The sequence below is a fragment of the Poecilia reticulata genome, linkage group LG1 (genome assembly GCF_000633615.1).
Source record: "Poecilia reticulata strain Guanapo linkage group LG1, Guppy_female_1.0+MT, whole genome shotgun sequence".
Classification (NCBI taxonomy): Eukaryota; Metazoa; Chordata; class Actinopteri; order Cyprinodontiformes; family Poeciliidae; genus Poecilia; species Poecilia reticulata.
Window position 1 is genome coordinate 20,333,816 of NC_024331.1, and position 27,359 is coordinate 20,361,174.

The window sequence follows — 27,359 nt, forward strand, 5'->3', positions numbered from 1 at the left end:
TGTGCTACATCTGTTGTAGCACCCTTTTGAAGCCTGTATGTCAAATAGTTGTAGAGAGACTCTGGACTGTTTTACTGTCAAAAACGTTTTAGGAAGTTTTAGGGACTACAAATGCATATCTCCTGACATACAAAGGAAAATGGAGTAGTGAGTCAAATCACTCATAGTGACTGTGGGTGTTGCTTATGAACATGTCAGGTGAGAAACTTACTTAGTACTTTCTTCCTCAGTGTCTGAGCAAAATGACAGAAAGAACATTTGACTTTGTGAGATCTGTAGCCATAGACTTCATTTTCACTACTTTTGTGTTGGGTAAACATTTTGCCACACATTGATAGTTGCATTGCAACTATCAAAGCCATGCAACAATATTGCCAAAACTTCAGAAACTTTTGACTATATTCTGACTTTGACTTTGCATATTTTAAATTTTAGACATGGACAAAAAGTAATTTATATATGTTAAAATATAAAAAATACATATTAAAATATTTATGGCGCGATGAATGAGCAGAAAACGCATTATAACTCCTTACAAATGTTTTCCTTTATAAGTAAATATTACAATGACATAATAACAATAAACAAAGTAAACATTGGTAAAAGAGATATTGACATTAATGTCTTTCTTCAGTAACAAAAGTGTCCAACACTGTAATTACAACACAAGAAGAAAGAGTGGCTGCGATAAAGAACCACTTGGAAATGCTGTTTACGTTTCGATAGAGAAATATTGTCTGTCTGTGCAAACGTTACACAGCACACAACATCAAACGCAATACATTACTGAACATAAAAGATAAAGGCCTGAGCAATATTAAGACATGAAATAAGATTCTTGCATAAGTTAAAACACAACTGAGAAATTACACAAGACTGAAATGGGGCTTGAGAGCACATTTCTCTGAGTATCACACAGTTAAATTTAAAAAATAGGTGATTTTTTGTGCAAGTATGCATATTCATGGACAGACAGTTCACTATATGTTTGGTCCCTTTTTTAAGACAAACTACATAATAATATCAAAAATTACAAGAAGGTCGCAATAAAAGCTTGCACACAAAACATAATTTAAATAATGGATAATTTTACAACAGATATTTCAGCTATGGCATACTCATAAATGTTGTTTGTTTTTTGTTTTTTAACACTTTTAACCTGAAAATCCTATTTTCACCTTTTCGTCAGGCAATATGTATATTACCATGACAACAGATTGTCATAAGTGAAATGTATTGCTGCCTTGTTTTTCATTTGACCAATCGAGTTCTGAGCGGTCACTTCTTTCAGTTTGCCAGCCCTCATCGTGTTTTCTCATCACGTCCGGTTATTTTGCGAATCCACGTGCTGAAGGCAGAGACTTTGGTGTAAACACCAGGGGACTGTTGTGTCCTGCAAGCATGACCCCAGGACGTGACCCCATAAACCACCCAGCCCCCTCCTGGTCGCTCGCACACCAACGGACCTCCACTGTCACCCCGGCAACTGTCCACGCGCCTCTCTGACTGGACGCTCCCAGCGCAGAGCATGCGGCTCGTGAAAGCACTGTGGAAATGCTGCTGGCAGTGGCGGCGTGGGAGAAGGGACAGAGTGGCCTGCTGTAGGGTTTTTGAGTACGAACGTCCTGGAAAAAGAAAGAGATAGGAGTTAGAGGCTTTTGTGATTTCTGGTAACATTTGAGTGTAAAAAAGTATGGGTTTAGTTCAAAATGCAGTGTAGCGGCCCTTTATGAAAATTATTCGCAAATGTAATTACAACAATCAAATCATAGCAGTACTTCAATGCTGCACTTTTCAGATACTCTGTCTGGACTCCTGAGGGTTCGCTCACGTCAGCAGCTAAACGCAACCAGAACTTATGGCGCCGTGTCCAGTTGAAACTTTTTACAACGCCTGGGTTCACTTTTAAGAAATGCACTTTTCATGAGCGCTGCAGTGCATCTCGTCACTTTATACGTTACCTGGTAAATTTGAATCACACAGGGCATATAGTGCTGACGTGCTCCAAGACGGGACACATTACTGAAGTCCAACCTGGGAAACACTGCAAGCGTAGGCAGTTGTACCAGAAATAATAGCCAGATTTTTTTGATGTACATAAAAAATAACTTTTAGAATAAGAGTACAGTACCATGAATGTACTACTTGATCTTTTGATACAATAGTATCATGTACATTTATGCCCTATACCCTATTTGCATGCACTATGTAAGAAAAACAAACACAAAAAAATGACACATCTGCTTCCCCAATTCCCCAAAATGTGCCTTTTTTAACATTTAAACACACAAAAGTCACATTTTTAGATCCGCTAATATACATCTCTGGAAAAATTAAGACACCACTTAAAATGATCAGTTTCCCTGATTTTACTTTTTATATGTGTTTGAGTAAAATGATCATTGTTATTTTATTTTACGAACTACTGACAGCATGTCTCTGAAATTCGAAACAAAAATGTGGTTTTCAACGGGGTTCAGTACAGGGGTCGCTTAATTATTTCCAGAGATGTACATGGCAATGTTAGAAATTCACAGAAGCCTTACAGCTGAGCAAACGTCATCAAAGGGCCACTTGTGCCATTTAAAAAAAAAGCTGTTCAGTTCAGTTTATTAATGATGCTAAACTTCAAATATTATGATTGCTCCATAATTCAGAGTTTGGGAGCGGCACGAACAGGAGCCATCCTGGCTTTGAGGGAGAGCACGGAAACTTGGGGTAACTACAACTGCAACAAGTCTCTGCTGAGGAGGCGGCATTGTTTTTGTCTTGTCTCAGAGGCCACACACACCATCATTAAATATCCATAGCAGCCTTGGCCGGTGACTGAGTGTGTGTGGAAAATTGCCTGCATGTCTGATATCAGCGGTGGCAGATAGCCAAATGTAAACAGCTGTAGAAAGTAGACACGAAGCCTTGAGTCAGACACTCGCTGCAGAACATCACAGACTCTAAATAGCCTCTACGCCCTCACTTAAGTAAATCAGTAAAACTTTCCCCACCTGTTCACTCAAACATGGATATTTTATCAGTTAGGAATCATAGGGGCATGAAGAAGAACAAAAAGCATTTCGACCTGTTGAGTACAAGCTGTTACTGCGCAGTAGAAGCATGACAGTGTGCAGGCCTCTGTGATAAGTTTGAGGTGATTAATGACACCAGCATGTAATTGAAAGATCACTAACAGATGTGTGTGTCCGCGCATGCAAGCGCAGGGTGAAGTTGAACGAGTGCAATTTACCGGAGACGGTCGTTGCTACCATATCTGGCTTTGTAATAGAAAAGGCACAAGAATTTTCAGACAATGTTTTTCTTTTTGGAGGCCTTCCACTATTGCAATTATGTCTTTTAGTGGTTTATTTTGTTTTCACTTATTAATCTATACTTTCAATCAAAAAATGACTTAATAATACTTCAGTTCACATATTACTGTTTCATATCAAACTTTGTTTTTTTGTGAACATTTTTATTCTGTTCTTGTTGTTTTTGATATTTATTTAAATACACAAGATGTAAATAATCTTGTGTATTTGTCATTGTATACGAAGGAACTTGAGGAAAAACTGCTCTACACGTATTCATTAAGCTGACCTGTGTCCCCCCAGCCTGTGATGTGACAGTTGCTGGCCTGTTTGAGCACTTTCTCTTTCCTCATGGGCAGGCAGGCGGGAAGGACATGACGGCTAAACGACACACACTCTCCTGGCGCCTGGCCCACCGCCCCCGGTGACAGGCGAACCAGGGCCAGGTCATAATCGTTGCTGTAGGAGTGGTAGTTTGGGTGCAGGATGATTTGATCAACGCCGTACTCTTCTTCATACTCCTCTGGAACAAGGGAGTGGTAGTCCCCCAGTCTGACTTTATACTGCTTGGTGCTGTTTCCATACCTGTGGAAATCAAGAAAGAGTTAGTTTCACATTTGACTTTGCCACCTAAAACTTAAGTGTATTTTCCTGGGATTTTCTGTGAGAGAAGAACACTTACTGTGTGTACAACTGCGAAATGGAAGGAAAACGATCTGTCATTTTGAATATGCACAGTGAAGCATGCAGTTTTATTCAGCAAACCTGATTATGTATTTCATAGAATATTGTTTTTTATATATGTAGGTCTTTTTTGGTTATGTCTCTACCAGATTTGCACAACTAGATACAAAAATGTTTATCCACTATACTCTGCTAAATAGCCCGAGCTGAATCAGGTTGGATGGAGAGCATCCAACTTCTCACCAGAAATCATCAGTTTTCAACTTTTACCACAATGGGATTTAGGTCTGACTTTGATGGGGTCATTCTAAGCTCCATCTATTTTTTTTTCCATCGACTTGGTCAAGCTTCCCCGTCTCTCCTTAAGCAAACCGTTCCCAGAGCATGATGCTGCCACCAGGTATAATGAGGGAGAGCCAAAACCAAATGTAACATTTTATTTCCCGTGCTTGCTCTTCCCTTACATGGCTTGTGACAAATATTTAAACAGAAAAACATCTTCCTTTTTGACATTAGACTAGTAGGTTAACAGATGGCCTGTTGATAGAATCTCTCATGTTAGCTGTTCCAACACAGTTAATCTGTTTTTCAGGTTAAGTTCATGGCATGTTGTGGCTGTTATGCTGTAGTTTTATATTCTTGGTCATTTTAAATGATGGATTCAAAAGTGGTCTGTCAGCTTTTCATAGCTTGGGATAGTTGATGACCTAACCCTACCAGCTTTTAACCTCTGCATAGCTTAATCCCTGACCTGCCTGCTGTTCCTTGCACTGTGATGCTGATTGTTCACTAAAGAACAGCTCCATTTATACTGAGGTTAAGGTGGCTTCTGAATGCAAATGACCGCAATGGATTTTATTTAAGGTTTTCAGAAGAGGATGAAGACAAAAGCACCACATTTTTCACATTTGTAAATAAATTGGCAAACCATGGATCTTTCTCTTCCACTTGTCAATTATGCTCTACATTTTGCTCTATCAAATAAAGTCCTAATTTAAAGCCGTAGAAAGACAAAATGTGGAAAAGCTCAATACATATTAGGGCTTTCTCCCTTTGTACATTCTGAAATCAAATTTCAACTTTTTAGTGCGTCTGCCTTCTTGGTAAGAAAAGATTGCGCACTATGTAGCTGTACCCTGGGTTAAACAAACCGATTAAATAACACATTTGTTGCTTTGTGCCTGTGCTGGTTTCATGTGACTCATATGTCTATTATCATCATGATGTTCTCAGCAGTCACTTTATTTGTAGCTGTCAGGCACGTTTGGCTTTCTCGAAATGAGATGGAGAGATGGAGAGTGGGGCAGGGTGAGCCAGGGACAGTGAGGGATGGAAAAGAAAGAAGAGACGAGGAGTGAAAGGAGCAGGCCTTTAGACGGAGCCAAGTCTCCACTTGTGTCCAGTTACACATGGCAAAGTGTTTCTGGAAAGATCTCTCAACTAGCGAATCCCAATGTATTTATGGGGGTGTGGAGACACTACTGGCCAACCGCTTAAGTACATTAAAATTTGCAGACATGTACAATCTTTAGAAAGCTAATAGTGGTTATGGAGTAATAAAAGATTCAAGATCCTTTCCTAAAAGCAAATCTACATTTCACTTCACGCTCTTGTTACTGAAAGTATCTCCTCTATTACTGCTGGCAAAAGCTCTTCTGAACAGATACAATGTATAAATAGACGTAATGTGCTGGCTGCATGTGACCACTGACCTCAGATCAGCTTTTACGCATCTACTATTGCTAGAGGTCTGGTGATACAATTTTCTAACTTCTTCACAAATGAAACCTGTTTTGTTGTTATGTACCGACTGCTTTTTGTTTTCGAATTCATGAATGTTTTGTGTGGTTTAGCTTATTTTAGTTGTTACCGCTCACAGAGGTTGTGACCGAGAGCGGGAGGTCCCCTTTTATAGCCCTTGCACTCTGGCTTGCATCCTGAAGAAGACTGTTACAAGCTGTCATTTGCTTGGAGCATGAAAGAGCAACATGTGATCAGACTACCAAGACAAAACGCTCCAGCAGTTTGATCTTTGCAGACTAAGTATCATTCTAAGAACAAAAGAAAAACACGAAAAGCCAGAGAGCACAATGAGATTAGATGTAAGCGTTTTCATGGTGTACCATTAAAGGAGTGTGGCTTTAAGAAAGTAGCTACTCTCCTAAACTTGCCCACATTTGCAGTGAAAGCAACAGAGTGTTTTCTAAAATGATCAGTATCCCTTAAACCTTTTCAGATTGTATCACTTTGCCACCGGTTTTCTTGCAATCTTTGAAGAAAAGGGTCCTCCATAGAATGATATCGCCACGATAATGTTATGTTAGCTGTTACCAAACATGATGCAGTGAAGTCAAAAGTCCCCATTTTGGTCTTTGCGCTCTCCTACTAACATGCTGCAAATGACTGTTGGAAGCTGTCATAGCGAGCTGTCAAGACTGACAGCTTGGAGCATGAAAGAGTAATTTAAGGGCAGGCACAACAAATAGCTTCAAGAGTTTGACCTTTGAAGGTACTTACAACACTCTTACGAAGAAGTGTTCATACTGAGCTGTGACATAGAGGGATTTTGATAACACAGAACTGAAAAGTGTCATGAAATGTGGTAGTAGAGTGGAGCGGCACACACAGTGGACCGGCACACACAGTGGACCCAGGTAATGGAGAGTAAAGGATGATTTGATGATGAAAATACAAGATTCCACGCAGCACAGAGTGAGCAAAAGCTAGGAGCTAATCTCTGGTAGCAACTGGAGTAACAATGACAGAAACAGGCAACGAGACGGCAGACAAGACAAGGATCCGAGAAGGAACAAGGAGCACAGGTGGGATTAAATACACAGGGAGGTAGACAATCAGGGGAAACAAGGAACAGGTGTAACCAAGGGGTAGACAGGACAATATGGACAATTCGGAGACGCAATAGACACAGAAACTCAAATCCTCACAAAAAGTATTGGCAGCGTATTTTAAGTCCTACATGAATGCTTCCTAATCCACCTAAATACTGTCACAGGTATTCAACATAAACTACAATAAGTGAAAGGTTTTCAAAACTATTGAGAGGACAACCCACGTGAAACAAGTCGCTGTCATTATAACGACAAAGGCATGTACACACCCCTCTCTATTTTATAATGATTAATTATATTATGCCTGGTATTTAGGTGTGCTCTTAGCTTCTTTGAAGTGTTACAAAATTGAAAGACGTAACAATGCCCATATTGGTGTTGAATGCATTCCTGACTATAATAACAATATAATTTACTCAATACCTTGACTCAGTTGGTCAATTATGGTATCCAATACAAAAGCAACACCTGAGTCAATAAGTGTTCAAGCAGCTCAGTAATTACGCACACCATAATAGACTCATAAATTTAGACAAGTTAGTGCTGCTATCTGAAACATCTTTACAACTACCTTCTACATTTTATATCACCACTGGTAAAGAACTGTGAAAAAAAACATCATCTTCTATTTTTCAAAAAACTTCAACATTGGTTTGAATTTATATGGTGTAGGAGAAAGTAATCCCACATTAAAGAAAATATTTATACTATATATTGACTGAAAATCACGAGTCATCCCACTCAGTTTGTAGAAAATAAAAGAAACAGTTACGTTTGACTGAAGTTAAAGGTAGCTTGACAAGTGAGGGGCTTTTAATTCAATTTCAAATTTCGTTGGGTATAATTGTAAGCTTACACATAAACCGATTTTTCACTCTTCAAAATACTCTTCACTCTTCACCTAAGACAGTTTATATGTTCAAGTTAAATTATTGCAGTAACTTAAAAGGGGATTAACCCTCTTAAACTTTTTCACATTTTATCACCTTAAAGTCAAAAACCTGAATGTTTTATTTTAAGCAAATGTGATGTTCAAAACTTACCTGCTTTTTTTTTCTTCTCAGCTTTATTCCTGCTGTGTTCCTTGGTCATCATTATGCTGTTTGCTCACTAACAACACCTCTATTTTCTTATTGCAACTCCTGAACACAATCAATGGCACTGAATCCAAATCAGGAGTTTCAGATTAAGTTTCTTTCCACTTTATAGTTTGTTTTCCCTCAATGTGTAATTGCAGTTAAATACATGATAGTATGTGGTTCTATTGTAATTCAAAAACTTCAAACAACATGAATGAGGTTGGATTACAACCCATGTTTATCTGGTTACCACGCGATAAAGTAGGTTAAACAATCTCTAAAGCTTACTAAAAAATGCAGCAGTATGTTCTTTTCAGTGTGAGATTCTCTGTAGTAGAAGACATATTTTCTGCAAGGATTTTTATACTTATTCACAATGAAAACCAACAAATGTAAATGTTGCTGAATGTTAATCATTTCAGTCGATGCTGAACTTTTATGAAGTCCTATATATTCTGGGAGTTCAAAGTGTCCTTAAATTGCCACACAAATGCTCTTTATGGTGTTTTTTATATTGGAAAGTAAAGAGGTTTTTAATGAAAAGCATACATCTGACTGTAAATGTAAGTCCGGTTTCTCAGGGAAGAAACTAGACTTGTAAGTGGAAACATCTGAAATGAGGAAACATCAAGATTTATAGTGGTGGAGCGTCTCATGTAGCAAGTTGTGGTTCTACGATTAACTGCAATGACCTAACCTGAAACCTCAGAAAACGAAAAATATTTCTCCTGAGATACATCTTAGCATGTACTTTCTAAGCAGTAGCTGCAGATTGTGAGGTTAGTCTTCCTTAATTCTTATTTCCTCTTCAGTCATTGCTTAGTGATTAATTTCATGTTTCTGGGACCATGTCAAGCATCCTGAACCATGTGTAACCATGGTTATTTTCACCTGTGTTATGCTACAGCCAAATCACCGTCAATTACTCCTGAAACAGTGAGCAACAGCCCGTGGAGTTAGTTTATTTGAATTTAGGCCTCAGGCATCAACCGAAGGCCAAGCATGCTAAAGTCAAGGTATGCAGAAGCACTGTCACATTTACCTCAGTTAAATGATGTTTAGGACTTTAATAGAAAACAGCAAGCATGATAAAGTGTTTGTTTTTTTGACCTTTTGAAGCAGTGCGCTGAAGTTAGGACCCAGCATGTGTCAATGAGAGTCGCACCACAAACCAGCCTCCCATCTCCTCGAGATCCTCGCAAACGAATGGCAGCCTGCCAAGGCCAGCCGCCCCTATAAACACAAACACACACGCACGCACACAAACACTTTCTTATCACTAACAGAGCAACTGAAGCACAACTGAAAAAAAAAGACAAAGAAATTTGCAGGGGCGCATTTAAGATAAACTGAATTCCATTTAGGCAATGCAACAAATTAGAATTAAATGGGTGCATGTGGCCATTCCACAGATATTTGTATAAACAGAGACACAAACAGAAAACCATTATATTAACATGAGCACATGATTTATGCTTGTTTGGAGGGGAAACACTAACATGCCTGTCAGAAAGAGTTCACAAGAGGCAAAGTGAGGTATAAACATTCACTTCTGAACCACAGTAATAAAAAATGCACGAGACGTTCGCTCTGACATCTGCAGAAATATTGTAGATTTACCTTCATTACTCAGCAACAAATGTGCCTTTTGATTTTTTAAATTATATTTTCCTTCATCTTAACAACTCACTCTACAAAACATTTTTTCTGTGTTACTCTTTCCTATACCAACATACCTAAACTTTTCTCCTTCAGAGTTCAAATTTATTCATTACTTTTAAGCAAGTAAATTAAAATCTTGTTTTTAGTTTCAAACTGGCCACATAACCTTTATGTTAGAAGTAAAGGTAGCAAAGAGTATTAGATGAAGAGAAGATGTTATTTTATCCCAGCTGATTGACAGCTCATTAAAAATTAATTTAAAGTTTCATAACATACTGGTAATTGTATGTGCCAAAAAGAAACAAAATGGTTCTTACATATCAAAAAAATGACAGAAATCCAGAAAATTAATTTTCCGGATTTCAAATCACTTTAGGTCAAAAGTCTGGAACAACAACTGATGACAAAATGATTTTTAAAAAATTGCTTACAACTTTTTAGCAGACGAAAGTTCAAGTCAAAGTCAAGCTGGACTGTGTGTGTGTGTGTATATATTTATGCATATATAGATATATAGCTTTTGATGTCGATTCTTTTTTTTTTTGACAGTTGGTTTTGTAATTTGAAACAAATGGGGTTGCATCATACAACTGAGAAATAAAGTGAAAAAAAGGAGTAAGAATAATTTAACAAATCTAGCAAAAGCTTGAGAAAAAAATTCACTTGATTTGTGGCAACTGTATATATATTTTTAACGTTAATATTAACGTTAAAAAAATACGTTAATATTAAATAAATCTGATTATGTTGTTGTCTATTAGATATTTTGACATTCATTATAATTCACATCTTATTAACTTAAGTAATAATGAGTATATTCAGCAAACTCAAACATTCTTCCATAATTGGTTTTGATTTTTCCAAAGAACTATATAAAAGATTAAAGCTACTTTCTAACTTCTCCAGGTACCTTGTTAAAAAATCTGCCTCCTCTGTTGCAATTAGTTTGATATTTATGAAAGGACAAATATCCCTCTGCAGGTAAAGGAAATTGTATTAATTGCGTAACTTATTAATTCATAAAAAGCATACATCGATTTAGCTCTGACCCATAAAACCCAGAGCTGGAAACATATTTTACCTTTGAATCAGCTGGTACTCATTTGCAACATGTAAACTTGAAATGTGGTCATTTTCTCTGACTGGTTCTCTTTGTTCTGTTATTAATCCCATCTGTCCCCTCCATCTTACCTCAGAGAGTTCTCTCCTCCTATGATCCGGCGCTGGCGAGTGTGTACGAGACGCAGACCGCAAATTGAGCTGACAGGATCTGAGAGGGACAAAAGAGGAGCCGCTGATCGTGTGTTTGAGAGAATGTGTGGAAAGATGATGATTGCTATACCATAAATTTCAGCTCGGATTTTCCTTTTGTTAAATATTTAGACAGGTAAAAAAAAAAAAAAGAGGTTTGAAATTCACCTTTTAGTACAAAATATGAAGCTGAAATAAATTAGAAATATAATTAATTAGGGCTCCTTTTCGGAGTCTGAACATAATGTGTGTTTAAATCTCAGCAGTGAAGAAAAACCCTCTAGTCACTGGCTTTAACTAATGAGAATTGTGCAGGCCATGCCTAGTTTTGTAAACTAGCTCTTACTGCAGGATGAAGCAAAAACATAGATTGACCATTTTGCCATCTGGAGGCCTTGCAAAAGTATTTGTGCTCCTTGATATTTTTTTACATTTTGTCATGGCGTAACCACACATTTTTAATGTATTTTATTGGGGTTTTATGCCATAGATCAACACAAAATGGGTCAATCATATATAGCACTGTTCAATCCATCATCGATAATATGTATGTATGAGATATTTTTGACTTTTAATGTGTTCTTCCATTAAATAAAACCCCAATAAAATACACCAAGATGTTTGTCTTTGCGACATGATAAAACTGGAAAAAAGGTTTTATTTTTTTCCCTCTGTGTTCACTCAGAAAATTTCGGCTTTCTGCTCTGCAGATCTCCCAGCTAGTTTTCTTCAGCCATGTGTGTGTTTACTGCACGAGACAGAATGGCAGTGTTTGCTAAACATGTCAGAGGTTTTGCATAATCCTTCGCATAACTCAAATAAGTTTATGTTGATAATTTGACTGACCTTTGACCTCTCTGTTGCTGTGCTGCGATTCTCCGTAGTCGCAGATGACCCCGGCATCCTCGCTGTGGCGGCAGTTGTGCGTGCCGGGCTTCTGTTTGATGCAGTCTGCCAACAAACGCTCCTCGCCGTTACACCTCACGTTGTCGACGTGGATGGGACCAGACCCTTCTCCAAAGTATGCCATCACACGGGCCTTTGCAGCACCTCTGGATAGAACAGACTTCATGAGATGTAACAGAAACCTCTGCAACCAACAACAACAACAAAAGTTGCAAAACAAAAACAGAAAGAAAACAAGGTGACTCGGATGGAATAGTGTGGTCCAAACCAGGTTTAACACTTTGACAATCTGCTCTAATACACAATATGATGTCAGGAGCCTTTAGGCTGTGGCTGTGAATGTATGGTCTGTAGCTGTGATTTTAATTCAGATTGAAAAGATAGCTGAAAGAGATTTTCTTATGTTGCGTCCCTGGAGTTTGGTGGGTGACAAGTTCTGTAACCCCAGTCATCCATTGGGGATCTGATGTCTCATTCAAAGTCATCTTGTTATGCATGTGTGTCTCCGACAGCTCCCCGAGCAATACTTAGCATGCAGAGGGCGAACCTTCATGTCACTTGGAAGCAAGCCTAGAAACTGACATCATGCCTCTTTCGTGGGTTTCTCTAACAGCACACACATGTGTAATTGATAAAAGTAGAATAGAATCTGCTTTCGATGGAAACTCCATGCTACCGACTGAACAATGTGGACAACTTTCTTTCCAATAGGCATGTCGGCTAGAACATCTGTTTTAACAGTTGAATGGGGAAGTGAATGATGAAGTCAATGTGAAAATGGTGGCTGATGAGTTGAAGACATCTGTGATAACGCAATAAATTCATGAAGTCTCCCAACCAAAATGAATTAACATCCCACCTTGCATGGAAACAAAAGTGAGCTAAGAAAGGTTTCTACATGATTTACCAGGGTAAAAATAATAAGTGGTAAAAGGGAACGAGACAAAATTCATTTTGAACGCATAAATGTTTGTAGGAAAAAAAGGTCCTTCAACAGCAGAGACCTAAATTCTAATACTTCGAAAAATAGTCAATTTCATCATTCTATCAATCTGTTTTTCTCTCAATACAAGGCCTTGCAAATATAATTGCCGTATAGAAAACTTAAAAATTGGAGTCTTTCAAATGTCGTGTGGGGGTTAATCCCTTACAGAACCGCTTTTGAAGTAGATCTCTACAAGCTTATCATATTTGGTGGCTGTAGTTTTTGCCCATGTTTCTTTACAAAATAGCTCAAATTGAGCGTAATTAAATGGAGAGTGAGAAGCAGTCAGATCTTGTCACACATTTTCAAATGGATTTAGCAGGACTGGGTTTAGCATGGCCACAAAGTTAATTCTCAATTTCATCTGACCAGAGGACCTTCTTCCACATGTTTGCTTTTAACAGTGAGTTTTTTCTTGCCACTTTCCATGAATACCAGATTTTGTGAGTTGAAACTCAACTCCATTGTGTTTAGTTAAAAACATGGCGCAATAAAGTGATAAACATTACAATGTATCTCATGTTGTTCCTTAATTTTTTATTTTTTATTTAAATATAGGCTTAAAAATGTTGGTATATATTCCATGTTGATTTATATTTTACAGAATGCTCCAATTTTAAACAAAGTAACAAAATTCTTCAAAATTCCACATAAAAGCATTTTCACATGTATATCAATTCCCTACACAGCAAGATGCAGGTTTACAATGACAGTGTGTGCATATTTTCTGGGTTAGTCCCTTTAAAACTACTTTCCTTACATCTAGGGACCTGTGTGTAATAAGCTGTCACCACACCCAGCATGACACAAAAGGCAGAAACTAGCATGGATGTTATATACCTTCAGCTTTTTGCCTTTAATTCTTCCAGTTATGCTCTCCAGATGTATTAGAAAAGAATATGTCACAGCAGAGCGTAGCAGAGAGACCATTTTTTTTCTTTTTCTTTTACCGAGTCAGAAAAAATGAAAACCTTTTGTCTTTGTTCAGTTCTCCATCGCTGCACATTTGTTTCTCAAAAAGAACAAAGATGCTTCACAAGTAAGCAAAATTATAATGTTAGTCATTTGTTAGCCCTGGCAGATTCTACAGTGCTTTCTTGTCACACATGTTTGAGCTCATGAAACAACACAGATAAACACAACCTGATTAAATAAAAAATACTAACATTTCAAAAGTTGATTACATTTTTAAGGGAAAATGGCCATTTAAACCACTCAAGTCCTTAATTAGACACTAATTTGTCCCCCACAGCCCTCCTGATCCCCATGGCCATTAGCTGTGTTAGGCAGAAAGACAATGATACAAATCAAACCAGCATGTCCATCTCTGAATGAATCAAGAAATAGACATATATATATATCACCACTCAGAACAAACACTTTGTGAATGTTGTTGCCACCACATTGGTTTACACAAGCATTTATTAAGTTTAGAAGGCAATTATTAGCAAATAGAAAGATTCAGAAAAAAATTATTTAATATTAGTTGAAGGATTGTTTTTTTCTGCTGACTTGCCTTTAACTCAGTGTGAGCTATCCATGATCTTTTGCTTACTCTGGGGCCAGCTCGAGGGGCCAGCAGCCTGGCAGCAAGGGCCAGACTTCACTCTCCCGAGCCATTTGGTCCAGCTCCCAAGTGGCTCGAGTGGGAATGCCTTGGGATTCTCATTGCATTCCCTTCAGCTGGACTGGGAATGCTTGTTGATTCCCAAGGCATTTCCAGGCCAGCTGAAAACCATGGTTCTTGCGGCGTGCCCTGCAAGCAGCTCTAGTAAGCCCTAACTCACCAAGGGGGCGTCCAGGAGGCATCCTAGCCATATACCAAAACCCCCTCAACTAGCTTGTCTTAATGAGGAGAAGCAGTGGTTCTACTCCCCGTGCTTAGATGGCTTGCCTGTAAGGCAGCATGAACTACTGCGAGGATATTTGTGATCGAGTTTCAAGTGGAAAAAACATTCCAGACAAAGAAACATAAGCCACATGCCAGATCTAAAAAGGTGCTGATGGATTGTGCAAAAAGAGCAGGCAGTCTGAATTCACTTAGCTGAGCCTAATGTAAAACGTGACGATGTTTCAAAGCCACAAAATCAAACTAAGTATTTCTCCAGAATTTGACCCCATTTCCAACATCCTGATCTTGACCACAACTGCAAATAAATGGTTTAAGAAGATGCTATGAGATTTAGATGACTATCAAAGACGATATGTTGCTGCAAGCACAGCAAAGTGTGCTGTTCCCATTTAATGTAGATTAGCTGCTTTATGCATCTAGGATATGTGGAAACATACTAGTCTAGAGGTTCAAAGTAAAAATAGATTTATGTATATGTAAAGGCTCCAATCTAATGTTATTGAAATAATGAAATTGTGAATGAAGTTAAACGGCATCTAATTACATGTCTGTTTTATTTTTTTCTGTAAACATTAAAGCTACATTTATAAATTATCGAAACAAATAGTATAAATACAAAGATTTTACTTGCTTGTTCTTTAATGTCTGCTTAGCAAAATCCGTTCTACCGTCCAACTATGCTCCAGTTATCATTCTGCAACAAAATACCACATTGTTTCACTTTCCTACAAATTTATTTGCACATTTTTTGCATCATTGGCAATAGCACCCATGTTCAAGTTTGTATTTGTTTGAGAACTGCTAGTTCAGCCTAAGCAGTTTACTCATTGCCATTCTGGCTTGTAGAGGCAGGAAAACCGTTAAACTGAACATTTGCAAATACTAACTGAGAGGAGTTTCTTTGTAGGTCTTTAAAACCCAACAAAATAAGGAACCTAATTCATTTTTGTCACTGGTTAGGCTGGGATTTTACATATTTAAGTGGTGTGTGTGTGACACTGACACTTCCAAACGGCAAGCAATATATCTTACTAGAGTAAACCTCAGGGGATTTCATGACATGCTGTTTACAGCCTTGTGTCTATAAGTACAAAGCTGTCATAGAGGCAATTTCCAAATATCAATACCTGTAGCCCAGCTGCCTACACACCACCTCAGCGTCTTGATCAGTCCATCCATCATCACAGACAGTCCCCCATTGTCCAGACAGAAACAGCTCAACCCGACCTTCCCTGGAGCTTTCCCCTCCCACAAGCCGCACAGGGATACCTGGGAAAAGGACACAAAGCAGCTCTATTAAATCCAGACTGATTTATGACCAAATATGAAAAGACTATAGATGGTTTTAGAAAACTTTACATGGTACCGCAAGGACAGGATTTCCAGTAAGGAACCCAGTATTTTCACACGTAAGAAGCACTTTGTTGACAGGAAAAATAGTTCTGCTGACATGAAACAGGTTCTAAACGTCTCTTAATTTAGACTGTGACAATGACAGAGACTCATTTCTACTTGCCGAAGACGCTCCAAACAGAATTTGGGAAGGTTCAAACGAACTACTCACGCATTCCTGACAAACCTGATCCTCCAGGGCAGGATGTTTCTGTAAAGGCAGCTTGAGCTGACACGCACTTTACAGGGTAGTAGTTGGCACACCTGTCTGCCTTTTTACAGAAATGTTAATTGTGTGTGTGAGCGTGGAACGGGAAACTCCCAAAGTCTTTTCAGTCAGCGACAATTTTTTTTTTCCTTTGCTCTCTGCTCTTTCCTCAATCTGTCTTGTTCTGTCTCTCTCAAAAGTTATTCACACACATGCACAAACACACCGTGTGTCACATCAGTCACAGCTTTATGTTGACTGTTACTCGGTGTGCACGCTTGCTCAAACATATGCACGTACGTTGATGCCATCTGAGGAGACACCGATGGGTTTTCCATGTGGAGATTTAACCTATCAGTTTACACTCTTACTAAGTCAAAGTTTGGACAGACTTTCTGATGTTTGCTTTGAGAAGAAATAGGTTGTGAGAATGTTTTAAAGCTATTGAACATGTGCAAGATGAATGTCGTAGACAGTAAGTTCCAGGACAACACAGACATACTCTTTGCAGCCTTCAGTATGACCGCAACAGAATTTAACATTTAAAAAAAAAATCTTGTTGTTTTAAAGAACAATAGGGGTGAGAGATTAAAGCTGAGGAGATAAATGAGGGAATGTTCGGTTAGTGCTGGTGAATGAGGAAATGTTTATGTTCCTTCTCAGAAATCAGAAAAACTTCTGTTGCTATTAACTAACACAAACCCACATTCATTTGTGTTTCCATCATTTACTAACTGAAGTCAGTTTCCAAAAGATGTGCTAATTTGATAGCAACCAAATTTATCAAAAACAAGCAATGACAGAGAGATCTCTCAAAGCTTGTTTTTTTATTAATGCTGTTGAGGAAAATACTGTAGATCATACAAAGAAACATTTCTGAGTCACAAATCTGAACATTGTGCAGCTTTGGCAGTAAGTGAATTTGCCATATTATTAACTCTATTTCAAATCATGAACAAATGAAATACTGTAAATGCTTAAAACCTTGACCTCAGGTGTACTGAAGATTTGCCAACTATACTCAATAACTGGGTCTGTGCCTGGAAAATAACCTATTTAAAATAAATTTAAATTACAAGAGTGATTAAATGGTGTTTAAAATTTTTAGCAAAAATTAATGAGACTCATTGCCATGATGAGTGTAAGCAAACGTCTGACTGTGTGTTTCAACATCAGTGTAAAAGTGACTGAAACACCCAAAGTACAAAAGATTTTTGGTATTTTTTGTGTGCTTGGATCATTCATAAACTGATCCAAGCTGAAATTACTGGACCACACTTTCTCCTTAGCAGTGTTTCAGAAATGAAACAAGCCCCCAAAAATGAATTCAACTAAATACAATATACTGAAATTTGTTAAACCCTCGCTCCACTCTATGTCGGCTCTATAAGTCACACTCCACCTCTACACACCACCACCAACACAAAGCACCAATGTTCCCACAAAGCTCTGTGTTATGATCTCTAACAAGAACGAGCGAGTTCATAGCACCGCCTGGTTGATCTGCTGTTAATTCATTTCCAAAATAAACCCAGACAAATCTCCCTGTGGCATGTTAGGAGGGGAAGGAGAGAGCTGTACACATACCTATTCCTTTCTAGGCTTATCGCAACTTTACTGGTGCCAGAAAGTTGCAGTCACAAACATGATTAACAATGCTACATTCAACTTTTCTCCTTGTTTAGCTGCTTGTGATACGCAAGCCTCTTCTGATAAAGAGTTGCAACTACATGGTGACAAAGCTGCTCCATCCAGTAGGTCGTAGAATAACACTGGTGCTGGTCGCAATTTTGTCCTTTTAGTCGGATGTGTGGAAACTCTGCGAATCACCTATTTAACATTGGCAATGAGTAGGTTTAACAAGGAGAGCTGAGAATGGTGAAGTAAAAGCACAGACTGCAGAGATTACGATGGATGAGAATGTTGCCTCTCCTAATCTGAAATCTAATTGTCTACAGGTTCAGTTTGGTAAAGATCTCAGATCAGATCAGCTTGTGTTTTCTTTTCCATTCAGGTCCAGGGTGTCTGTAGATGATCTGGATTAATGCTAACACTGGATAGTGACAAGAAAAAGTTTGACTGTTTTAACAGTTTGTTCTGACATAGTTACTAAGATCAATGTAGCGTACTGGATTGAAGACTAATTTGATAGTGTAAAATTTGATTTGATAGTGTAAAATTTAATGGACAAGAATTTCTGTCTTTATATACATTTTAAAATTGTTGAATGCATTTGTTTTCATTCTCTTATACTCTGACACCACTTCAATAAAATGCAGTAGTGAAAAGCTAATGCTGTAGATCACCCTAAACACACCATATCCCATTATGTAGCATGAGAAACATCATGGATAGGGGATGCTTTTTTCAAATGCACAGCATATTTTGGAGATTTGTGAAAAAATATAAAAACTGTGTCATTTTTCTTCCTTTTTTGTTAAAGAATGTGGCCTATTAAAAATACTTAGAGGCTGAGGACTACACTTCCCTGTACGCTATTGGTTATTTAAGCAGCTGCCACATAAAAGATTAAAAACTAATAACCTAAAACAATACATTCCTTTTAACTTGTTGAAAATTAACATGGATTTGAATGATTTGAAAAAGGCATTTTAATGATCACTAAAATATTACAAAACCCTCAGTTTTTTTCTGTGCAAAGTTTAAAAATCTGATATGATTTTTTGAGACACACCATCATCATTTCTTGAAGGCAAATACTTGTTCAGCAACACCTTCATGGAAACCACTGTCATGATTGAGTTGTAAATTAACTTGAACTTCTTCATAAATTCATCAATAATATACCCCTTTCATGTAGGGGTATACATGAAAGGGGTATACCCCTTTCATGTATACCATTGGTGTCAAATTATGACACCAATGTCTTTAGTTGGATTTCAGCTGGTTTCAGCAACATCTAATCACAACCGTAAGAAATCAGAAATCTTTCCTGTCTTGTTCATGCACCCTCACATGCCAACAATAAGTTATGCATGACAGTGAGATAAAATACTTTCTTACTAGCTGGAGGACTGTCGGCACCTCGTTCAGAGCTGCAGGCGATGTTAACATCTTCATGGTGTGTGCAGTCATGGCGGAGCCACTCCTTTCTGTTGCACAACAAAAGGCTGGGTTCTTTTCCTGTACAGCTCACGTCGTCCAAAAGGATTGGACCTGAGCCCACCCCAAACCGTGGAACTGGGTTCATGTCGAGTCCTTCAGAAGGGAGCGTCTCGCCCACCCTGCCATGTAATACATAGGTCATGCGTCCACAGTTAAAGCCGTATTTAAATGATTTGATTGTAAATCATAAGAGAGATTAAATAAATATGCCAAATTACCTGTAACCAAGCTGTCGACACACAACTTGGCTGTTTGACTCTGTCCAACCATCGTCACACACCGTCCCCCACTGACCGTGGTAGAAGATTTCTAAACGTCCCTCGTGGCTTCCAGCCCCCCCAGCCAACCTGATGGTACCATCTGTCGAGATGGGAAGACAAGAGAGCAAAGTGCTCGTGTCGATTTGCATTTTGTTTTTGAATTGTTTTCTTGTTTCATGTTGATGATGGTACTAGTTGTACTCTTTAGATGTGAAATACCAAAGTCAAAAACACAGAAAGAATATAAAGAATTAAAATACCTACAAAGCAAGACACAAAATAAAATAAATCCTAAAAATTCAAAGCATTAAAAAAAGAGACATGAATATATGTGTGTTGTCAGGTCCAGTAAAATGTTATATTTCTCGATGTGATGTTTTTATTTAGTATTTCTACTTACTTTGAAGTATGTTTTACTTTGATTTCATGATTTTTTGAGAATTATTTTGTTGGGATCAACACTGTTTTATTCTAAATATCAGATTGTTTCTCTTTTTTTTTTGTTGAACTAATATGTACAGTCATATTTTCTCTTACACCTGCACCTGTCAAGTCAAAATACCTGCATTACCTCTAAGGGTTTGTTGGACTGTGAGTAAATGTTTAAACAGGAAGAGCTGTAGCTTCTAATGAGAGCTCAGTTATCATGACAAATGTCAGTTTATTGATCACTTTTGAATGGGAATCTGTTGATCTACCTGTGAGAGGACTGCAAGACACTCCAGCATCCTCAGAGTGCAGACAGTTGTGCTCTCCCCATGTACTTTTTGGACACTGCTCCAAAGTGAGCTCATTGCCTGAGCAGCGCACCTCGTCCAGCCAGACGCGGCCTGTGCCTTTGCCAAAATGTGCTTGGCTCCAAGCTCTCGCAACTCCACTGAAGAGAAAACACAATGTACAGAAAATAGATGGTTTGCCCTGCAGTAACTCTGATGCAGCGCGAAATTGATGTGGTGACAAATAGGGCCTCACAAAAACAGTGTGTAAGACACAGTTCATATTTAAACTTTATGGCACAGTCATTGTGCATTTTAGAGTTTTAAACAAAAAGATTCATTGTCAGATACGATTGTGTAAATCACAACCATTGCAGCACATTTGCAGAGAATATAGTATTGCTAAATATGCATAACTCCATGGTGTGAGAAACCATGCAGGAACAATGAGACTGATTCACTGTTTGACTCCCAGATGTTCTTTACTCCTCACTCCTCTCTCTGTGTCCGAATGGAAAGAATACTTGTCATACTTTTAGAGGCACGTGGAGAGAAAGATGGCTCACCACCCACATTTATTCTGCTTCATTTTCCTTCTGTCATACGAATTCCTCAAAACTAAAAATGTGTATTCCTGTTTATAGAGGTACAATTTGTTAGTAAATGTTCTGGATTAAAATGAAATACAAAAACAACATAATCTGTGTGTGTGTTGCCTTACTTTTACCTCAACCCCAGCTGTCGACACACCACCTCCGCATCACTGTCATCCCATTGGTCATCACATATGGAACCCCACTGTCCCGCGTGAAACACCTCAACCCTGCCTTCTGACTCTGACTGACGTCCAACCAACCGTAAAGGAAGGGTCCCAACCACTAATGTGCACACAAAATGAAATTCACAAGTTTACACACATCTTTATACCAGGATCTTTGTAGCTCGACTCATTAGTATCTTGACTCTTTATAAAAGCATACACACTTGGACTTTTGTTGATTTTGCTATATAAAACCCAGAATTGGGGATATGTTTTATTGGGACTTTAATTGATAAACATGCACAAATTAGCACAAAATTGTTAAATGGAAGTACATTGAAAAAGAGTGGCAGGTGGCACAGGTTAGGGATAAGGTTCTGGGTTACAAAACTATTGACTAAGCTTAAAACATCACACAGTTGACATTGAAAATTAAAAGCATATGACACAAGTAATAACTGACCAATATATAGCTGTCTTCCTAAACTAATAACTGGCTAAGAACAGCATTCAATAAAGAAGCAGCAAAGAGATCTGTGGTAAGTTAGGAGGAGCATGGGCGTCACAATAATTCTGTGTGAACGGGACGTGTTCCCCTTATATTAAAAAAATATTCAGTTGGACTCATGCGCCACTAACCTGGCCATTGCCTTTCTGTGCAACTGCGCTCGAAAAAAGTTCTAGCTTACAGCACAGTGCGTGTGTGTACATGTGTGTGTGAGCAGGCATACCTTAGCATGCACCAGGTGACGTAGGTCTATCACATAAAGTATTGAGTTCATGTTGAGTATTTTAGAACTGTGAGTCTTTGCTGGCTTTTCAGACCTACTTTTATTCAAGCAAACATCAATACATCAATCCCAGAATCCTTCCTAACACATGAGGCAGGCCTACCCCTCTGTTGGGTGCAGGTAACCGCTGCAGCCAGAGAACACTCCTCGCCCTTCCAGGTAGTTTTGGGACACTGGAGCAGGTCTGGCTCTTCTCCCTGACAATGAACCGCCAACCAGTGAAGCCTGGCTTGTTGGCGATGAAACAAAGGAACTGCACGAGCGAGACCAGACACCCTAAGAGGAGATCGTTGGGCACATAGGTTATTTGTGCAAAACAAAACTAACATCAGTCTAATGCTTCAGTTGGACTTGTTAAATGCTAAACAATTATATGTATAAAAAATGTATTTCTTGCTACGTGATAAGAAATCAATTGTAAATTCAATAAGTCCATCCCGACATTAGGTTTACAGGCCTCTAGGAACTGGTTGCTGTAATCCCCAGCTTTCAGTTTGCTCACCAGCAGCTTTTAATAACTTAGCATGGGAAAGTCATCAGCGAGACGTCCAGCTAATATATGGCTGACTTTTGCCCTCCCTCCTTTTGACTGTGTGCTTTCATTGACTTCTGTGTGAATGCACACATGCTGCACAGACCTGCATTCGTGTCAGAATGCGGGTCTGTGCTGGTGTTAGTGACAGCATGTGTAGCAAGCATATAGAGTGACTGTGTTTTCCAGGGAAAGCAGATTCCTCACTGGAGCACGTATGCCCCATGTTATGAACAGAGCTGATATGAATAACTGCTCTACAGGCTCCCCCGAGACCTTTCTCTGGCATAGCTATACCTCATAGTTAGAACCACGAGACGAGTCGCACGCAAAGGTCGGCTGGGGAAAGGAGTGAGCTTGTAGCAATGTAAATAACTGAGCTAATTAAATACCTAAGGGGAAAAAGGGCAAAGGGATGCAAAGGTCATAAAAGAAAAGTACACACACTTTGGAAAGAAATGAGAACAGTTCCTAGAACAAATGCCTGATGAGTTGTTAACAGCCCCAGCCCCAGCTTGTGAATTTCTAACAGATGACAGATATTGATTCCCCCTTTGCACCTCTGTTTGAACACATATGTGGGAAGATAATGCAGCAAACGGACACATGTGAATGCATGCATGCTGCTGGCTCTCACCCCTCGCCCAGCTGTCTGCAGACCACTCCGGCATCTTCGTCCTCCCAGTCGTTGCCACAGACGGACCCCCAAACTCCTCCCAGATACACTTCTACCCTGCCGTCAAGCTTGGAGCGACCTCCCTGCAGACGGACCGAGCCTGGGGTGGCGAAAAGACAGGAGAAAATAATCGTGCAAAGTTAGGAAACCGTTAATAACAAGGTGCGTGATAAGTATGGAGACATTAAGGTTCGATAAAATTTGGAAAAAAACAGATAGCTCAAAAATAATAGAAGACTTCCTGTTTAACACCACATCAATATCTAGGAATGAGACAGCTGTAGTAATTATTGCTCTGTATGCAAAAAACTATAGCTTATCTCAGGTGCTTACCAAGCCACAAGTTTTCCACATAAAAAGCTAAAGCAATAACTGTTTGTTGCAAAACTTCAACAAGACAAGAAAAACAAGCTTGATTGATTTTTGAGTATTTCATACAAGAGTAAAAAGGCAAGACAAAGGCAGGCAGAACAGAGGCATGAGCGGTTGTCCTGGCAACATAAAATGACTCAAGATTTTGTGCGTGACCTTTATGTATCATAATTCACTTTTGAAAGTACAGGCGTCATGTTGTCTTGTTAGCGTGAATGATGTAGGCATCGCCACTTAAATATTCCTGCATAATTTGTGCTAGTTCAACCATTCAACTTTTACCATATTCTGCTTATTCAGGACATTACACCTGTCTTTTCATGTTGACATCTTATGAAATATTCAGCTTTCTGTAAACATCTCCGGCCCCTTAGAAATGAATGGAACATTTCATCATTTTGGAAAAGTTCAGCTACAGCCATTGTGCTCTTTCACAGGTAACTACTTCCACATACTTTCAGACAGAAATACCATTCAAACTTCTAAGTGTAGTCAACTACTCCTGTTTATTTCAGCTTTTTCATATCTTTCACAGGTTTTATGAAATCACTCTTCAAGTTTTTGTTTGCATTATGCTCAGTTTTCAGACAAAAAAAAACAAACAAAGAAAAAAACAATGGATCTCTAGCTCTGAGGATTCCAATAAAATCCTTCCAACCCTTATGCCAAATCCAAATCCATCCCTCCTTTCAACCCTGAGTCCAAACTTCTTCCAAGATTCTAACCGTAACTCATACACTCCTTTTAACTCAGCTGGCTTAAGCTTTTTAGCGCATTTTAGCTCACAAACTATTGTCATCTTACTGTTTTACGTTGAAATTCTATTTACAAAGTAAAACCCGCATTTCTATTACTCTTTGGGTGAAATTTTTGTATTGACCAAAACTTTTCACTCCTCTTCTACAGTTCTTCTATTTACGTTTTACAGACTTTATTCTGCTACTTCTGCCTATGTCTTCCATTTCTGCAAGGCTCCTGCAGTTGACTTCAAATGCTTCTCCAATTCCCACTAAAAATATTCAGCTTACAGCATTTACATTGTATTTTTGCAGAAAATGCACATTTTTCTGATTTGATACTGCCCTACAAATTTGGTTTCTTGCAGAATTTAGGGAAAATACATCATGGCAGTATGTTTTTAAATGCACACTTTTATGAAGTGCATGTAAACTGACTTTTATTTCATCCTTTTCAAAAACAATAATACAAAATAAATACACTTTATTTGTAGTAAAAAATATATATTGTTTGGTAAATTAGTAGTAGTTTGTCAGAGCACTGCATACTTCAATGGAAAAAATACTTACTCTAACAATGAGCTTTCTGTAGAAACGTATTAATTAAAATGCCTTAAGCACATTTAGATGCATGCAGATCTTGCACGAATGATATATACTGCTCAAAAAAATAAAGGGAACACTTGAACAACACAATATAACTCCAAGTAAATCAAGCTTCTGTGAAATCAAACTGTCCACTTAGGAAGCAACACTGATTGACCCGACGAGGGTCCCCGTTGTCAATCAGTGTTGCTTCCTAAGTGGACAGTTTGATTTCACAGAAGTTTGATTTACTTGGAGTTATATTGTGTTGTTTAAGTGTTCCCTTTATTTTTTTGAGCAGTGTATTAATATTACAAAGAACAACTAAAAAATGTCATTTTTGATCATGTAGAAGATGATATAGCTAGTATTTTGTTGCATGCTTGAAATTCAAATGTGTGTCTTTCTATCTTTCTCCCTCTTAATATGCATGACTTGAACAGCCAAGTAGGTAGATTTGCTAAAATAGCCCATGGATGAATGGATGACAAGAAAAAACCTGGTACCTTGCAGAAAAAAGGACCAGGGCTTGGGCTCTTTCTGTTTGCAATTTGCATATCTTGTCTATGAATTTTACACTTTATTTGAAGGAGTGAAGAGGTACAATCCAAGCTGCTTTTGATCCAGTATGATTATATAGTGAGCCATGTCATAAACTTATCCTGGTTCACTGTGTTTTATCAAGTCCAAAGTCAGCCCCTGTCAGCCCATGTTAAGGGAACCTGGGCTTTTTCAAGGCAATGATGATGCAATCGTTCATTCTAAAGGAGCCACAAAAGAGTTATGAGTGAACATACTGTACAACAAGACATATAGTTTGTATTTTGAGAACTGAATTTAGGTCTCATTGGTAAGCCATGATGTTGCAAATTAACAAAAGTAAACACTTCTGTACATGCCACTTTCTGCATAATTAATCGCTATAATGCGTTTTGTCTTTTGAACTGAATTATTGAGATAAGTTAACATTTTGACATTCAAATTTATTGACATGTATCTTCAAGATCTTTTCTTTAATATCACAAATTAAGAAAATACAATGTTTATGGGTATGCCTGTGCTGACACAAACACGCATAAACTAGTCTTGGGAGGTAAAGGTGTGCCTCATTTTGCTTTCAGCAGATCTGAACTTGCTGCAGAGAAAACTCTGTCTGTCCTCTTTTTGTAACAGAAAACAAAAAACACCTCAAATAGAGACACTGCTTAAGTATTCATCAAGCTATAAAAATTCAAAGATGCAAGGTTTGCTGTAGCCATTTTTCAGTAACAAACCACATTCTTCCACCTAAATAAACACATTTCTTAATTATAATTGATACTACGCAAATAAAAAGTACACGTGCATTCATACAGGACGCCCCGCAGGCACTGCGCTGCACACCGCTGGAAAACATCTGCAGACTCCTCTCTCTCACCTTTAGCTCAAAATTACCAACTCATAACAGAATTTGTCTTTTTTTTTTCTTCTTAAAGGTGCATCAATTTTTAAATAATTAATCAGTTTACTTGAATTATGCGTGTTTATGTCTGCTGGTCATATCACACACACAAAAAAACCCCATTTAATTGGCAATAAGCTGCACGTTTACCTTGTTTACAGTCGCAGTACCCCCAGTCAACTCTCCCTTTGTGGTTCCTAAAAAAGCACCAGGGACGGATCCTGCCGTCCGGGTTGCGGCAGTGGTTGTGCTCTCCTATCCCTCTGCCCGGATAGCGCTCTTTGAATCCGGCCACCTCGGTCCAGTTCATGCACCGGCTGCCGGACTCGGTCACGTCGATGGCTCCCCGGTATGAATCATCCTTCCCCCGGCTCCGTGCGCAGTCTGTGAACGGCAGGATGAATGAGGGAAGGCTGCTGGAATAACAGTCGCTCGCAAACACAAACACGACCACTGAGGCAAGAAACGCCGCGCTCATGTTAGGTCTGTGAGCAGAACAGCTGATTACGGCGGAGATCTAATTCACTCATCAGCTGACGGGTTCCCACTCATCCAGTCAGCTTCAGGGCTTTGCACTGGGAAGAGAGTGTTAAGAGGAAAACGACCAGGATTGATCCTTTTTTGCGTGGGCTGATGGGGAGGAAACTCGCCGAGGGGGGGAAAAAAAAAAAGAAAAAGGAATTAACATCAATGATTAATCGAATAAGTTCATTCATGTTTATTTTGTACCACACGGTGAATTTAAAGATTAAAAGATCTGACAAAATAACTACAGCTTAATAAATTTGAAGCTTTCTTTTTTTTTTCTTTTTCGGACATGATGATGTTCTCAGTGCAAATGTTTTTTAGTTTTTTTTTTCTTCTTGACGTTATGGGATTTCCTCTCTGCTCTTCCATACACTATGTGATGACACTGCATCCTGCTGATCTGTTGACAGATAATTGGGTTTGGACTTTAATGCAGTCAGACCACTTGCATCATATTATAGATTGTGATGTATCTATTAATGCAGTGTAACAACGATACATCTCTATAGGTATGTGTTAAGCTGCTGCTATTGCACGTTAATAGCAAAAATAAAACGAGGACTAAATGAACTTAAAAGTTAGTTAATAACTTGTAGTAATTAGGCATAAATATGACCTAGTTTTTAATTTGTTATGCTTTGATCATGTGGTCATGTCTAAGCACT

The 27,359-nt window shown here is 38.5% G+C and overlaps 1 protein-coding gene across 1 annotated transcript; it reads right to left on the reverse strand.

Annotated features, from left to right (window-relative positions):
* Positions 1-525: 525 nt before the first annotated feature.
* On the reverse strand, positions 526-26,797 carry prss12 (serine protease 12). The gene is made up of 13 exons (XM_008413635.2): positions 26,317-26,797; positions 22,993-23,131; positions 21,927-22,099; positions 21,000-21,150; positions 20,255-20,433; positions 19,515-19,656; positions 19,195-19,415; positions 15,698-15,839; positions 11,674-11,879; positions 10,768-10,846; positions 9,025-9,147; positions 3,592-3,887; positions 526-1,625 (listed from the first exon to the last, which is right to left on the reverse strand). Exons 1-13 carry the CDS (start codon positions 26,642-26,644, stop codon positions 1,303-1,305), a joined length of 2,502 nt encoding a protein of 833 aa, XP_008411857.1. The 5' UTR covers positions 26,645-26,797; the 3' UTR covers positions 526-1,302.
* Between the last annotated feature and the right edge of the window lie 562 nt (positions 26,798-27,359).